This window comes from Pyrus communis, chromosome 7, assembly GCF_963583255.1.
Source record: "Pyrus communis chromosome 7, drPyrComm1.1, whole genome shotgun sequence".
Lineage (NCBI taxonomy): Eukaryota > Viridiplantae > Streptophyta > Magnoliopsida > Rosales > Rosaceae > Pyrus > Pyrus communis.
This window is the reverse complement of record NC_084809.1, coordinates 5,116,075-5,133,765: the sequence shown is the minus strand read 5'-3', so window position 1 is coordinate 5,133,765 and position 17,691 is coordinate 5,116,075. Positions and strand designations below refer to the sequence as shown.

Here is a 17,691-nt window from a genome sequence, read left to right as displayed (position 1 = left end):
CTAATATCATCTCTGCCCATAAGTTCACCTTAGATAACCATTGTTACTTATTTTTCCCAATTTTTTCCTTGTGAAGGACCTCAAGACCCGAAAGACGCTTTTTCGAGGGAGATGTGAGAATGGCTTATACCCATTTCCTAATGGCGGTGGACAATTTCATTATCCTATTTCAGCATTTGTAGGGACTCGAGTGTCAATTCATAAGTGGCACTTGCGACTTGGCCACCCAACGTCGTCAATATTAAGTTTTTGGTTTTCAAATAAATTAGTACCAGTTCATGGTACTTCAAATGTAGATTTCTGTCTGTCATGTCCTTTAGGAAAGAGTACTAAGTTACCTTTCACTTTGTCGGAGTCTGTTTCTTAATTTCCATTGCAACTCTTACATTCTGATGTTTGGTGTTCACCGGTCATTTCAATTGAAGGTTTTCATTATTATTTGCTCTTTGTGGATGATTCGATACTCATGGATATTTCCAATGAAACACAAGTCTGAAGTGTGTGATATTTTTATCAAATTTAAGGCAAAGGTCGAAAACATGTTGAATTTATCCATCAAAACCCTTTAATGCGATGAAGGAGGTGAATACAAAAGCCATGCATTTCAACAATTTCTTGTTGTCCATGGGATTTCTCAAAGATTTTCTTGTCCTAAACATGCTGAACAAAACGGTCTTGCGGAAAGAAAACATCGTCATATTATTGAAACCAGTGTTGTTATGCTTTCTCAATCTCACATGCCCAATAAGTATTGGTTCGATGCTTGTTCAATGGCCACATATTTAATCAATAGGTTGCCAACAAGAGTTTTGTCAAACACATCACCATTTGAAGAATGGTTTAAACGAACACCAAATTATCATATGCTAAAAATTTTTGGTTGTAGATGTTTTCCTTGGTTAGTGCCTTATTCACAAAACAAACTTCAACCAAAATCCAAATCATGTGTTTTCTTAGGTTATTCCTTGAATCATCAAGGATACAAATGCTTGGATTTTTCTAGGAGACGAATTTACTTGTCAGGATCTCACATCTTCCCAGGAAAACGTCAATCAAAAAGCTCAATCTCCTAATTTGTTGTTTACGATTCCCATAATTTCAGCACTCTCCAGTCTCCCCGATGCCTATAGAGTCCCATGATCTCTCATCCACCATTGTAGCCACAAATATTAATCATGTCCCTACTACTCAAAACACGATGCCCTCAATCCAAAATCCCACCCCACAAATACCTATTCCAAGTTCCAATGAACCTGTGACTCTACCACACCCCTCAATCCAAAATCCCACTACCCAAATACCTATTCCAAGTTCCAATGAACCTGTGACTCCACCACACCCTACTAATCCTAGCCCACAATCAAATGAGCAAGAGGTGGTCAACATTGAACCATTGCCAATTCAACCTTCACCTGTTGTTGCACCGAACCTGGCTTCGTTGTCACAGCATCCCATGACAACTAGATCATGTGCTGGAATCCAAAAACCAAACCATAAATATGCCATGAATGTTTCTATTAACAATATTGTTGTGGAACCGACATGTTTCAGTCAGGCGGTAAAGCATCAAGAGTGGAGGAATGCTATGATGCAGGAGTTTAATGCTTTGCAACGGTGTGGAACTTGGAGTTTGGTGCCTTAATCCTAAAATGAACCTTCTTCCTAACAAGTGGGTGTTCAAGATTAAGAGACGTGCCGACGGTTCCATTGAGAGACATTAAGCCTGTCTTATAGCCAATGGTTTCCATCAGAAGCCTGAGGTGGATAACATAGAGACTTTCAGTCATGTGGTCAAGCACAGTACAATCCGCCTTGTTCTTAGTCTTGTTGTATCCAAGAGATGGCATGTTCGACAATTAGATGTACATAACGCATTTCTGCACGGGTATCTTAATGAAGAGGTATATATGCGTCAACCGTCAGGTTTCATTGACAAGCAATATCCTAATCATGTTTGTAAGTTGCAGCGAGGCATTTACGGTCTAAAGCAAGCACCGAGGGCTTGGTTCCAAAGGTTCTCAGAGTTCTTGCTTCAATTGGGTTTCCAAGAATCCACGTGTGACTACAGCTTGTTCACGTTTAACCAGCAAGGGGTATACCTGATCCTTCTTATATATGTCGATGACATCTTGATCACAGGTAATAATTCTTATGAAATGTCTCGCCTAATTAAGAAACTGGGAACTTTGTTTTCCATGAAAGATTTGGGTTCCTTAAATTACTTTTTGGGCATGGAAGTTAAGTATGATGGTAGTCATATGCATTTGAGTCAATCCAAATATGCTTTGGATTTGCTAAAAATGACCAAGTTCACAGAAGCCAAACCCATCTCTACTCCGGTGCCATCTGGACAGAAACTCAGTGCGTATGATGGTGATCCTCATGAGAATCCAGAGATGTATAGAACTGTTGTTGGAGCACTGTAGTATCTAACCATCACACGACCTAATTTATCTTATGCAGTAAATCAAGTTTATCAATTTATGCATTCTCCAAAGACAACTCATTGGACAACAGTCAAGAGGATTCTTCGTTATTTAAAGGCCACTTACAATCATGGTCTCTTGTACAAACCTGGTGGTTCACAACTTATAACCTATTTTGATTCTAATTATGCTGGGAATCCAGATACAAGACATTCCACTGGTGGTTACTGTATTTATTTGGGTTCAAATCTTGTTTCCTGGAGTTCCAAGAAGCAAAAGACAATTTCTAGGTCGAGTGCTGAAGTCGAATATAGGCAACTGGCCTACACTGCTGCTGAGCTATCATGGTTAAGATCTTTATTTAGGGACCTACACTTGCATCTTGTTCGACCCGCGATATGGTGTGATAATGTGTCTTTGATAGCCCTAGCTTCTAATCCGGTTTTCCACTCTCGTACCAAACACTTGGAGGTTGATTATCACTATGTTAGGGAGAAGGTGGTTCGAGGTCAGTTACTTGTCAATTATATTTTCTCACAAGATCAAGTAACCGATCTTTTCACCAAAGGGCTATCTTCATCTCGGTTCAAATTGCTTGTATTCAAGCTTCCAGTTGTTCCTCTAACTATTAGCTTGCGGGGGGATGTTAGACCAAGTCGTGGTACAGCTGCAGTCAACACTACTTCAACTGTTTGAGTTGTTTTGTAATTCTTATCTTTACAGAAGTTGGCTAAGTGTAGGACTTCTTCAAATATTTGTTGTATGGTCAAACAGTCTGTAACTTATTTAGTGCTTCTGTTTGTATTTTGAATTTTGAATCTTCCTTGTAAATAGGGATTTCATTCCCTGATGTAATCTGGAGTTGAATATAAATACATGCAACCTCTCTTTGAAAAGGTAGGCAATTGAAGTGAAACATTGAGTCCTTAAAGTTTTACATTCATCGAGGCCTAAATCCTTGAAGCCATTGGCTTAGACTACGTCGACGAGAGTAAGATCCTCACTCTCCCGTTCGTCTGCGGCTGTCAAATTCTTAGCGAGGTCGCCACGATGACTCCCGACAAAGGTGGAAGCTGGTACTGGAAACATCATCGAGGTCGTTGGACTCGTGCGGCGTGGCAACTTGCACGTACACAAATGATGCAGTTAGGGTGGAAAAAAAAAAAGGATTTAGATATTTGAGGTTATTTTAGGAATAATAGGGTGGATTAATAGGATTTTAGTTTTTTTAATTTTTATGGTGGGTAAGATTATACTGTGGGTGTAGAAGTAGGACAATGAAGTGGGTCTAGTAGCAATCTTAAATAAATTATCAAGTGTCAACAAATGGGTCTGGGCATAGAGATGCTATATAGAATTGTAAGTGCAAAAGGTTTGAACTCATAAATCATGGACATTTGGTATTAGAAAATTTTCAGTGTGTTAGAAACACGACCCGTCGCACCAAATGTAACAATACTGGTTGCATTTTTTTTCTTCAAATTTCTAATTATTACATTTAATGCACCGAACCGTTATTCCGGAACAAAATTATAGTTTCTAAGAAATAGAGCACTGGTCTGCGTAATAAAATCTCTGACCCAAAAAAATATAAGGAAAACTAATGAAAATGGCTTTAAAACTTTTAGTTTTAACGATAAAGACAAAATAAAGGATAAAGTGAATAGTATCAGATTTGATTTTTTAATATAAAAATATAATTTTTTGTTAAAATAAACAGTAATACGTCTTTTTGTTAAAACTCCCAAAAATATATACGTAAAAGGTAAAAACGAATGTGTCCAAAAACACGAGAGAAAACATTAAATCTCGTATAGAAAACAAACTTTAACTCAAATCGGAGCGTCTATAGGAGCCGTTTAGCATCCAACGGCTACGATTACACGGAGTCTCAGGCTGGCCCCAACGTCTAAATTTCTTCCCAACGGTCAAAAATCTCAAAATACAGAGAAAATCAATATCCTCTCTCTTTCTCTCTCTCATCCAAGAATCGCAAATCAGCAGTTACAGTACAAGAACCCATCATCTAATCTTCCATATCCTCCTCAAATCGTTCGAACCCAGTGAGCGAAAATGAGTGTTGTTGAATACCCAGACGTCATTAACGCACCAGACCTTCAGGTATGGAACAACGCCGCCTTCGACAACGAAGACTCCGTAGGCGGCTCCTCCGTCATCAAAGCTTCCTGGTCCGAGCTACTGCAACCCCTTTCGCTGAATCGTTCTTCCGAGTCGTTTGATTCGGGTTGCAGCAAAGAGAATCTGAGCCCAGAGATTCTGAAAACCCCTGTCTGTGTCAAATCTTCGGTGCCCTTCAAGCCGCTGGACACAAATACGAATCTTGAGCCCATCTCGGTGGTCGCGAAGAAGAAGGGTATTGGGAAGGTTGAAGAAAGAGAAGAGAAAGTTCGAGATGAGGGAAAGATCGATGCTGAAATTGAAGAGATTGAGAAGGAGATTAGTCGATTGAATTCGAGGCTCGAAGCGCTTAAACTCGTAAAGGCTGAGAGAAACGAGAAGGCGGTAGAGAAGCGCGGAAGGGTTGTGGCGGCGAAGTTCATGGAGCCGAAACAGAGTGTGAAGAATTTGGACGGGCTGAAAAAGATTGAGTCTTTGATGATGAGTGTGAGGCCAAAGGTTAATCGGAGAGGAATGAGTTTGGGGCCCTCTGAGATTATAGCTGGAGCAGGATTTCGGAGGCCGAGTAAGCTCGAGATCACCCCTGTTCAGGCAACGCAGAGTCGCCGGAAATCTTGCTTTTGGAAGCTTCAAGACATTGATGAATTGAGGGCTACAAAAGAGAGGGGCAAGAGTTTGAGTTTGAGCCCGAAATCACGGAAAACTGTGTCCAAGGTTCAAGCTCCTAAACAGGCTGCGACTACTGTTGGAGGGTCTAAGAGACCTGTGAAGAAGGAAGACAAGGTTCTTGCATCAATTGAACCCAAGAAGCTTTTTAAAGACGGAGCCGAGAAGTCTGCGGCTGCCAAGAAAACACCATTCAAGCCTGGGAGGGTTGTGCCTAGCAGGTACAATCAGATAGGGAATTCGGCAGTGAGTGATGGCCGGAAGCGGTCTTGGCCCGAGGATGACAAGGATGACAGCAAGAGGTGTGACAAGAGGCGGGTATCCTTGGCAGGGAAGCCGCGTGGCATTGGCCGTGAAATGTCCAGGAGTCAAGGACCGGAGTGCCGGGTGAAGAAGAGGTGGGAGATTCCAAGTGAGGTAGTGGTGTACCAAGGTGTGGCGGAGGATGGTAAGTCACCTTCAGTTGTTGCTGAGATAGGAGATGTGCTTCCAAAAATTAAGACTGTCCAATGTGGTGTTGATACTCCGAGGGGTTCGGGGCCAGCCAAAAGGGTTGCTGAATTGGTTGGGATGAAATCCTACTTTAGCACCAATGGGGAGGTTTGCCAGGAATTGAATTTTGCAGAAGCAGATGCTGAGGAAGAATAAGTGGAATCGCCGAGGAACTTCACCTCCACTGAAATTGTTAATTTTTGTTCCGAAGTTTGGCTTGATTTTCGATTAGCCATAACTCTTGTTATGGAGACTATGCATTTTGTATTCATTAAGGAAAGTGTAATTGGTATTCCAAAAATCTCATTCTACACTCCTCACAAGTGTATTTTTTCTTTCCAAATATAGAAAGTTTGGAGTGTAGGATGAGATTTTTGAAGTTCCAATAACAGTTCCCTTAATCGGGTTTGTAAGTCTGGTTTCTCTGCTATGCAATAATGGATGAAGCTACTTTTCTTGCTTCCTAGCAAGATGAGTTTGTTTCAGCCTTTACAATCCGAGTTATCAGTCTGCTAATAAAACAGTTTCACTCGAATAAAAATGTCGAATTTGAATCATGTTTGATACAAATCTTTCGAAAATGGGCAAAGAAATTGATTTAATAGATACTATACCAATTGGCAATAGGAAGAGACACCTTCAAATCGAAAACAGAATAGTAACTCCTGCTTCTAACTACTTACAACGGTTTATTTCGTTTGAAATCCATAGGACCGGCAATTTGAGCGTAATCAGTCTGCTGAAAACAACAATTTTGCTCGAAGAAAACTGTCGATATTTGAGTCATGTTTGATACAGATCATTTCGAAAATGAGCAAGGAAAGTGGACGGCAGATTCAAAGCACTATAATACACCAAACCATATCTCCAACTTCTAACTGCTTACAATCGTTTGTCGTTTGAAATCCATAGGACCAGCAAGCTCCAAACTACACGAATCCATCTCCTCCGTTAAACTCAATGCCAAGTCCACCTTCCTCATCTTCTTCAGGTTCGTGATCAGCGATCGATAAACATACAGGGAAGTTCGAATCTCCCTCACCTTCATCTCATCGAAGAATCGGCATATACAGTATGGACTGGCATGGTTTCATGAAGTAATGCTAGATGCCAATGTACGCAATGCAAGTGAGAAGAAATTAAAGTATACAGAGTTTCATTTGAAATAAAATGCCAAAGATGTTCCATGTACTGTAAAATACTTCCAAAACAAAGAGAAAACGACAAAATCCATCCAAAACAAAGCTAAACAGAAACTATGCAAGCTCGTATAAAGATGCATGTTAAAATAATAGAAATTCTCTGTACATGACGTCTGCTCTTTATTAAAAAACAGACGCAGATCAATATTTTAAAAAATGTATCTATATTGGCAGTCTATTATTTTCTTTAATTAAAAAACGGACGTTATTTTCATGAATGGACATGATCCTGAAAGTCACAACAAAAATCTTGAACAGAGAGGAACGTTGATGAAAAAGCCTAGAGGCTATCTCAAAGAAAGAATGTCCTCCCCATTGCGAAACCCAAAATTTTGTGTTTCTGATTCTTTATGGGAAGAAAAGGTTTAGAAAGTTACAATGGCGGAATATATTTTTCTTTGATTTAGAGAAATACGAAAACTGGGGAGCGACAGATTCTAATGGCCGGGGTATGCGAGGGTCCGGGGTCCAAAGGTTAATCGGACACACTGCTTTTCTGGGTCCGAGGTTGACTTGTCAAACCGGAGAGTTAGGAACTTAGTAATATAATCCAAGAATCAAAAGACAACCACCTCATCACATGGGAGATTTTTTGGTGTGCCTGTAACACGGGATAGTAATCATATGTAACTATATAATTGGAGGAACACTTGAAAAAAAAATTCTTACTACTTAATAATAACAAGTGGCGTACTGCCTCGTGTTGAAGAATCTCTCCACATAGAAGAAGTCAGCTACTAACCAATTTTTTTAAGGGAATTTTAACGAAAGCTTTCGGGACTGTTCATTTTAACGAAAAATCATATTTTTACATTAAAAAGTCAATCCTAATAATATTCATTTTACCCTTTATTTTGTCTTTATCGTTAAAACTCAAAGTTTTCAAATATTTTTCATTAGTTTATTTATTTTTTAAATCATTAACTGTAAACTAGGTTTTTTGTTTCACAAAAAATTTAAAAAAAAAAAAAGATAAAAGATTAAGCTAAAAAATAGCAAATTGCAACACGCGTTAATTGGCAAGAATTTAATTAATTTGTAATGCTTCCACCATCTAATCAAACAAGGATCTCTCCAATGATGCATAAACTTTGTAGGACGTGAGTAGCCGATTGATTGGTAAAATCCATTCGATCGGTCACTCATTCACATTCCACAACTATTTCATGAGATTTGTCATTAAAGCATCTCCAGAGGTGGTAACATTTGGATAGCAAAAGGTAGATTAGCTAGTTTCCAAAAAAAAAAAAAAAAAAAAAAAAACCCTAGATTAGCTATGCTGCGTTTTTTCCAAGAAAGTAACAATCTGATTAGCAAATGAAAGAATTAGCAACTCGAATATGATCCTCTCTGGATCCTTTTGGTAAGGATCTTCGAGATCTGTAAATCATATCCGTTTATTGTACATCATGAGGTCAGTTTTTATCAAGTACGGTTTATGTTTATTTTTAAATAAAAATATTTAAAATAATTTTTTACCGCACAATGTATGATAAACGTACACAATTTACGAATCCTCGGATCCTCACAAAGATGATCCAGCGAGGATCCGGACTCTTAGCAACTTACTTTGTATATTTACAAGTTCAATTGCTACTTCTCCTAGTTATCAACTTTTCCAAGTTAGCAACTTTTGAAGAAAAATTTTGCTAACTCTTGGAAATGCTCTTATACAAATCAAATATGCATTATGTGAGTCTGTGACATTGTGTTGATATTGTACGTGCCATTAAAGAATCCAATTATTTGCCCGAAAATTCTCATTCAATAGAATGTATAGAACAACATTTTTACTGCAGTAAGTTCGACATATCGCAGAGTCAGAAGAACCGATAAAACAACCAATCTACTGCAGTAAGGGCGACATTTGCACATTCAGAAGGATTTGATAGAACATCATATTTACTAAGTATGTTCGACATTTCGCACATTCAGAAGAATGTACAAAAGAACATATTTACCGCAGTAAGTTTCGACATTTTGACAGTAAACGAATCGCATAAGCAAATGCAAACACTCATCATGGCACAACAATGAACCTAGCTATTAAGGATAACAATTTACATGTGCCAGAAATGCGCTTTGCCCTCTTCAAATACGGCTTGAATCTCTCCCGAAAATGAATCTCCTGGTCCAGTCCGATACCACAAGAACCCTAGTGCGCCAGCTCACTTGCTTGCTGAATAACGAAAACATCGTATAAAATCAGATTCAACTGTGCGCATATTGTATTACAACTTACAAGAAGTAAGCAGATGAGGAATACCTTGCATATACAGAATACCAGAGCCATTGTGTGCTATGACCCATGGAAACCCAGTCCCCGGGTAGCTCCGCTGCTGCTTGCTCTCCCCCCAACGGTGCAAATTGCCCGAAATGCTTGTACCTAGTGATTCACAGGTTACCGTTAACACATTGGTTAGAAAAATAAAAAGAAAGCAAATGAGATATAGCATGAACTTGATATTGTACATTGTGTCAAATGAAGAATCGTCAGAAATTTAGCATGAAAATAAGAAGGCATTTATGGAAGTTCTTGAAACTTTCATTTCCATTTTCAAATCATGAACAACAGCTGCCATTTCATGTACTAAACATTCGGGGATGACAATTTTGTGAAACTATATGTGAACGAGTGATAGCACAATTTGGTTTTCACTAAATGCCATCAAGGCGAATAATTGTGTTGTTTTCCAGGTGAATCTTTGAAGTATATGGTTGAAAGACAAGTAGAAGTAAAAAAAATCACATAACGTGAATAGGTTATATGACATGCAGTAATAAATGGCGCGAGTGAGTACATACCGAAAGGGAAGAAACTCATGTTGCCCAGAACTTTTAAAACGCCTCGGACCTTCAGGATGCTCTTTGCAGTGCTCTCTCCGGTTAAAGCAACTAGAAAGATATGTTCCCTGTTGCGCAGCAACCTGAATGCCAAAAGAGCGTACAAATTGAAGGTCCCTTTCTTATATTTGGTCGACCTGAAATCATATGTCACAACCAAGAAAGAAGTTTACTCCAACCATAAGATTAAAGACATATACCTGAGCAGTTGCAGGCAGACTCTTCATCTGTGAATCCACTTGAGAAAGGGCTAATTTAAATTCTTCCACGTTCACTTCCTTCTTATCACTACCATCGAGATCTTTCCATAGGTCTGTCACATCCTGCAGATGCCTGCTCTTTAAATAGAGTTCCACTTGGGGGTACCTTATGATTATGTCGTCAACTACATCTCGAAATTCATCAACCGTTAAGGTACCAGAGTTATCTTTGTCCGCAGCTTTGAATATGGTGAAGATATCTTCCTGAAGATGACAAGATGGTGATTAAGTAATAGTTAACAATAACATGTATAAAATAGCTTCAACTACAAGTTTAAAAAGGTTGAATATATTCTGCATACCATGATTTTACGTTGACTAATTGAAGCACAATCACCAATGGCATACACATCTTCACATCCCTTTACACGCAGCCATTCGTCAGTTACCAAAACACGTTTATCAGCCTGCACATTGAGCAGAAGATAAACTATGATTGAATAACCATGTTGCCCATACAACAGTTGATTATACTGTACATTCTGTGTTTCTCGGTCGTGTATGTGCATAAAATTTATGAAACAAACCTGCCCAATTTGTTGCATAAAGTCCCTCACAACTGGACGAGTCCCAATACCAGTAGACCACACAACCAACCCATGTGGTATAGAGCAAACCTCTCCCTTCGATTTCACCTTCATCGTGATTTCCTTATCAGAAACACTGACAACCCGACAACCTGTTTGAACATCGATACCATCTCTTGTAAACTTCTTCTCAGCAAAAGTACTAATTCTGTCATCGAACCTACAGTGTGAGGATACGAATTTTAGTTAGTTCTCTGAATGAACTTGCTATTTGCTCTTGGATATAATAAGAGTTCATCATTAAATCGGGTTTATTATCGAAATGTTTCCAAAAAGCAATCAATAATCTAAAACATGAGTGCATCCTTCGTACATGTTCAAGATGTGATCTCCAGATTGGATAACTGTTATTTTCACAAGATCCTTAACCATAGGATATAACTTGACTAAATCTTCTTGGAAATAATCATGCAGCTCTGCAGCAAATTCCACACCAGTAGGACCTCCTCCAACAATTACAAAATGAAGATTTCTCCTACGCTCTTCTTCACTTAGACCTGGAAGTACAGCCATTTCAAAGCAATCTATCACACTCATACGTATCTTTTGAGCATCTTCCACTTCCTGCATTAGAAGCCAAATACGTTTCGTTAGAAAAATTTCACATCAGCACCTTATGAAAGAAGAGTGAAAGCAATTTAGTTTTGCTGAAAAAGTTCAATAAACCAGACTTGCCTTCAGAAAATGACAGTTCTCCTTGACACCAGGGGTGTTAAAAGTATTCACTTGTGCTCCTAAAGCTATGACCAAGTAGTCATAGTCAAGGGAAAATTCCTTATTTCCCACCAAGTTTTGGTCAAAATTTGCCCGCAAGGAAACATTTTTATTTGCTGCATCAATCTTGACACATTCTGCTTCCCAAAATTTGATTTCTCCATTTCTCTGCCATGAAATAAAAGTAAAGCACACACGACTTGTATATCAAGTAAATGATGCTTAAGAAAGAAAAGAACAGTGCGATAGTGCATGTCTCGATTTGAGACCAATCTCCATTAATTTGTCTTATGAATTGGAACTGTTGAATGTGTCATTTACCTTTTTTATGATATTTCGAACGGGTTCTACTATGCTTCGTGCTTCAACCGTCCCACACGTGACACTCGGTAACAAAGGAGTAAACGCAAAATAATTTCGGGGTGAAACAACCTGAACATCATAAGCTGAAGCATCCAGGTACTTAAGGAAACTAGTACCAGCCCATCCTGTCCCAAGCACCACCACTCTCTTTTTCCTAGACTCGTTTTGATTAGGATCGACAATAGGAGAGCCAACGTTGGACTGCGATTCTGCATACGCCAGGAGACCTCCGCTACTGCAATAGTCCAAACGGAAACCGAAACAGAAAAAATATGATCGACAATGAGTTTAAGCGAACGAAGTTTTCTTCTTTTTTTTTTTTTTTTATGAATTGTGCATTTTGTCTACATTTGCTTGTCAATAACCATGTGGATGGATGTCAAATTGGCAAAAACAAAACAATGTGAGCTAGTAAAAAAGGTTACAATTCAAACAAAACAAAAAGGTAAAAAGACATGCTTTAATAAAGTATTTTATATCTTCAACATAACCCCTTTAGCGGTAGATCTATGTCAAGTTGCTTGGAATATGTAAAGTAATTGTAAATCTACAAGCTAATCAAGCAAAAGGGTAACTTAAGGGGTGAGGATTCTTTTCCGCAGTGAAAGATCACATGAAAAGAATTAACAACCTTAAAAGGCATGTTTGGTTGCTCAGAAAACAGAGAGAAAATTACATAAATTCAGCATAGCTAAGACTCCAAAACAAACATTTGCAGTCTATTTTCTCAGTAACCAAACAAAGTCTAGTGTCTGGTGGCTGAGAAACTGAGATTCAAAGAAAAGTTTAGATTCAGAGTTAATGAGCTGACATTTTGCTTAAACCACAGAAAGAAAAAACTGGCACTTGATTGAAATATAACCAAAATTAAAAAAGAATGTGTCTTTATATGCTATGATAGAAAATATTTCAACCCAACTCATTTTCTGGTCATGCATTTTCTCAGAAGCCAAACAGATCGAAAAGAAAATAACATGGTAGGCAAGAAAATTGCGAACCTGATAGTACAGAGCACCAGAAGCTTGGAGGCAACAGGGTGGCCATTGAAAGCTCTTGAAGCTCTGGTGAAGAAGGACAAGATCGTCATTTGGGGGTTGACCAGAATCCAGAGGCTGATCAAGTGAGAAGAGACTGGTCCTCAAATCACTCAACAAGAGGAGGGAGGGAGTTGCGGAGCAACTGTATTATTCATTGATTGACAAAAATAAAATAAAATTAGTCATCATCCAATGGACGCGTGGCACTTGTTAACTTGAGTTATTTTGTTGGATGAGGTCCTGAGGAAACTGAGTTGGTCCCACTCCTTTCCATCGGACAGTCGACATGTAGCCTGTAGGTAGGCTGCGCCCCACAGTACTGCCAATGTGTGATCCAATTATTTTGCGGTTTATCCTTGAGTCATCTGTTTCATCATTTACGTTTGAAATGGATGTCTTCTTTCACGTTTGCTTGTGATTGGATGCCAAACATGAAGAACGACTTCATATTAGGGAAATGTTTTAATTTTAATAGTCAAAGTATTACATAGTGTTTTAATTTTAATAGTTAAAAGTATTACATAGTTGAAGTATTACATAGTGTTACAACATTCTTACTTAGCGATTTAAGCCATGAGATAAGAACTTGACTTTTAGAATTATAAAAACTAAATTGTTACTAGCAGTTGAGTTGTTCATATTGTGAATCGATACGAATATTTGATGACTGAAAGAACAAAAGAAGAGAAAAAGAATATGAGTTTACAAGTTGCCCAAAGCCAATCTAGAAAATTTGTAAGAGAATCAACAATCAAATTAGGAATGCCAAACAATTTTCTTTTTATTTCCCCTTTGGTTTTTTACATCTATGCTTTCTTCTCACAAAAGAAAACAAATATGAGAGAAACTCAAGTTCGAATCGTCGTTGATAAAAAATTGATCGGGCACATAGTTTACTTGTAGTTCTAGTTGCCAAATTCCAACCCTAGGAAAATCCATGTTGTCAATTATGGATATACTAATGTTAAATCCTTTGTTCTAGACCAATTTTGTTTTTAGTTTTTATCTTCTGAAAGTTAGATGTAAAAAACTCTCCTCTTTATTCCCTTCATACAAGCGACATTCTATTTTAAACTAATACAAACGACATTCTATTTTATTTCCCCTTTGATAGAAGGGGTGTGGTGGGAACATATCTTGAAGTATGGTTACACGCACATTTGCACTTGAAAAATACATAACATAAATTTAATATGCTGCTATTATAGGTTTAGTTTGGATGGTCAAAAACCATAAAACGCACAAACAGCTCGAGTAATGTGTAATTGAACCCTTGAAGTGTTTGTATAAAACTGCTAGTTGTCGGGGTGTTTATTCTAATATACTATACTATTTTATAAACTGCTTGCTAGTCACTACTCTTCCAATGCCTATTGACCTTCTGGCAAACTCATGGTCATTGTGTTTTGGGAAAAAATGGTAGGCATTTTCGAAGAGTGAGCATGACTAGAATTTCTGTGTGTTGAAAAGGCAGGTTCTTTGGAAGGTGGAAGAGATGTAGATTCATTGCCCTGCAGCATACGAATTATCGAAGACATTGTTGGTCGATCAACTGGAGTTTCTTGAACACACAAAAACCCTACATGGATACACTTCAAAGCTTCATCGAGCCGGCATGTTTCCCTTATCTATTCATCAATAACCTCTATTCCTCTTCCATCTTTCCACATCTCCCATGCCTAATAAAAATGTTGAATTTACGGTCATTTGCAAATATGGCAGGCTTAAAAACAAAATGATAATGAGTTAGAGTAATTTTTCAGTACTTACCCATCCAGCAAGAGTTGGTGAATGTTCAAAGCGATAAAAAGCAGCATTCTTCTTTCCGCTTACAATCTCCAACAACAACACTCCGAAGCTGAATACATCTAATTTCTCAGAGAAATGACCATATCTCGCATATTCGGGTGACATGTAACCGCTGCACATGGATGGACAATATGTATAGAAGTAAGCAATAGAACATTACTAGAATGAAAACATGTGCCAGGTATATGTAGACTTACTATGTGCCAACAACCCTATTTGTATTTGCTTCAGTTTGATTCATCCCGAAAATCCTTGCCATTCCAAAGTCTGAAATTTTGGGGTTCAAGGCTCCATCCAATAGTATGTTACTTGCTTTTAGGTCCCTGTGGATGATTTTCAATCTCGAATACTTGTGGATATAAAGTACTCCTTGAGCAATGCCTTCTATAATTTGAAAACGTCTTCCCCAATCTAATTCTCCTTTTTCAGATGCATCTGATTGGACAAACCATGAAGAAAGATGAGCAAGTGTTTTTCTTTAATTTCATTTTAGATCAAAAGTTGGACACAGTGCATTTGATGTACATGGCATTTAAACACAAGGAAAACAATTTGCAGAAACAAAGAATCAACATGTCATTAGCATATATATATATATATGTATACATACCAAACAAAAGTTTGTCCAAACTCCGATTGGGCATGTACTCGTAGATCAATATCATTTCCTCGTCTTCAAGACAGCAACCCAAGAGCCTAACGAGATTGGTATGTTGGAGCTTGGCAATAAGTTTTAACTCATTCATGAACTCCTGTTGTCCTTGGCCTGACTTTTTTGATAACCTTTTTATGGCTACTTCTTGATTTTCACCCAAAATTCCCTGAACAGAGGAAGAAAAGCGCATAAGAGAAAAGTTTGTAAAAGTACAAAGGAACGGTCGTATTTTTGAAAGGATAAAATTAATTTTGAACACCTTTTTTTCTTTTCACGTCTATATGAAATTTGTTCCGTGATACGTCTTTTTAGAATTATTTGATTTAAAAGTTATAAATAAACAAGGATGTATGAGAAGAAAAATATAATAGTTTTTAAAGTACACAATGGAATTGTCACCTTGTAGACAGGGCCAAATCCTCCCTCTCCGAGTTTATTAGCTTCGATGAAATTGTTTGTAGCAGCTATTATAGCCCTTAAACCAAAGATAGGCAGTTCTGCATCGTTCTTTTCACCATTTCTTTTCCTATGCTCTCTTTTCTTTTCCAATGTTTTCTTCAGTAAGTAATAGCCAAAAATGACAACCAGCAAACCTGTGATTATTGAGACAATTGCAATCACAACACCAACATTCAATCCCTTGTTACTTTGAGAACTCTCTAACTCAGAAGCTGCAAGTCTGAGGTATAAAGTTCTTCCCTGGTCGTCACTTGATGTTGGTTGTTGCAAATCCAAGAGTTCTCCGTTCCAAATCGAACATCCGCTGCTGTCATAAGCATAAGCAGTGCAAGAACAGCCTATAAGGCAGAACACTTCACATTCGGTAATACTCCTAACCTCCATAGTGTAATTATTTTTAGGCAATGACATGGTACGAAGTTGAAGAAACCACTCTGGCTTTCCGCTCGCACTAGTAGCATTTCCACAATGCAGATCGGTTTTTCTCGAACACCCACCAGAGTAATCCTTTAAATCCCAATCTCTCTTCACCTTCGGCTCAAAACCTTCCAAGCAATTACAGGCGAGGGGGCTTACCTCATTGCAACTTCCGAAGGCCCCACACAAATCATAAACTTCGCATTGCTTTCTCTGTTGAGACCAAACCAAATTCCATTGCGTGGAATTCTCCATCCATGTCAGCTGTTGAATCTGGCCCGAAGTAAGCATCACGAATCGAGATATTCTACTAGGATCATAAATAGAATAGGTGAAATAACTTTCTGTTGCGTTCGTAACATAGCTGAGGTTGTATATTTTTGTATTGAACCCTGTACTAACCAAGCGGAAAACCCTTAATTTTGCGTCCCATGACCCACTAGTCCAATTCTGCCTAGACCTATTCCACATTATGAAAAACGCACTGCTTCCGTTCGGGTCTAACTCGAGCGAGAAAAGACCCGGTGCAGGATCCTCCGAACTCTTCCATGAAGTAAGAATTTGGGTTTGTTTGGTAACATTGTTAAACCCAATTCTACCTCCTGGCAGCCAAGTATGCGTTGGATGATCAAAGCTTTGCCATAACAGCTCTGATAAATTATTACTAGACCCGGCTCTCAAGACCAGGTTTCCGGTATCCAAAAGAAGTGCAGTGGCGGAGGAGGAGGAGGAGGTTAAATTCGTTGACCAAATGAGCTCTTTGGACTCGTTAAGCAGGACTAAATTACCATCTGAAATCATTAGAACCGAAGAAAATATATCGGAAACTGGTTTTTCCCTGTTTGCCACCCAAACAATGGTCCTCTCGGATACTACTCGGTCGGTGTACCATATGCCTATGTAGAAGTTTGAAAGGTTACCTGGTTTGAAGAAACCGAGCTCAAAAATCCCACCTGAAATGGTTTGATTGCCCGAGAGAGATTTGTTTTCGCTGATGGTGGCAGCTGCTAGGTAAACATGGTACTCGAGAAATGCACATAATAAAATAACGGAGAACACGAACTTTGAGTTTGGTTTGGTATTCATGGCTGCACAAAGAATTCAGCAGGCAGGCAAAGATTTACCGTATGCATGTTACTGGAACTTAACCTATATGCCCTTTTTGCGATGATCATTGCAAGTCAACTAAGTCAACTATTCAACCCTTCACATACGGTTCATTAGCTGGAAAATGAACAAAGTCTTTGGAAACTTAAATGCATGGAAAGGGCATCAACATTGGCCTCCCTCTGTCAAAGCTTCTGGTAGTATTACGGTTCCGTTCAAATTCTTCAATACTCTACGGTTACGGTTTTGTTCAAAATTTTCAGTACTCTACAGTTACGGTTATGTTCAAATTCATCAATACTCTATAGTCTACAATGTTAAACCCTGGAGGCATCACATATCTAAAACCCTGGAGGCAAAGATTTACCGTATGCATGTTACTGGAACTTAACCTATATGCCCTTATTGTGATGATCATTGCAAGTCAACTAAGTCAACTATTCAACCCTTCACGTACGGTTCATTAGCTGGAAAATGAAAAAAGTCTTTGGAAACTTAAATGCATGGAAAGGGC

The 17,691-nt window shown here is 38.4% G+C and overlaps 2 protein-coding genes and 1 pseudogene across 2 annotated transcripts; 1 reads left to right on the top strand and 2 right to left on the bottom strand.

Annotated features, from left to right (window-relative positions):
* The first annotated feature begins 4,387 nt into the window (after positions 1 to 4,387).
* LOC137740352 (uncharacterized) lies at positions 4,388 to 6,037 on the top strand. Its single transcript, XM_068480219.1, has one exon. The coding sequence runs from the start codon at positions 4,500 to 4,502 to the stop codon at positions 5,877 to 5,879; it is 1,380 nt and encodes a 459-aa protein (XP_068336320.1). The 5' UTR covers positions 4,388 to 4,499; the 3' UTR covers positions 5,880 to 6,037.
* Positions 6,038 to 8,775: 2,738 nt separating this feature from the next.
* On the bottom strand, positions 8,776 to 12,890 carry LOC137739270 (external alternative NAD(P)H-ubiquinone oxidoreductase B1, mitochondrial). Its single transcript, XM_068478823.1, has 10 exons — positions 12,692 to 12,890; positions 11,652 to 11,928; positions 11,292 to 11,498; positions 10,930 to 11,180; positions 10,557 to 10,776; positions 10,332 to 10,436; positions 9,970 to 10,233; positions 9,731 to 9,852; positions 9,192 to 9,311; positions 8,776 to 9,104 (listed from the first exon to the last, which is right to left on the bottom strand). The coding sequence occupies exons 1-10, from the start codon at positions 12,778 to 12,780 to the stop codon at positions 9,017 to 9,019; spliced, it is 1,743 nt and encodes a 580-aa protein (XP_068334924.1). The 5' UTR covers positions 12,781 to 12,890; the 3' UTR covers positions 8,776 to 9,016.
* Positions 12,891 to 13,863: 973 nt separating this feature from the next.
* Positions 13,864 to 17,156, bottom strand: LOC137740074 (receptor-like serine/threonine-protein kinase SD1-8; annotated as a pseudogene).
* Between the last annotated feature and the right edge of the window lie 535 nt (positions 17,157 to 17,691).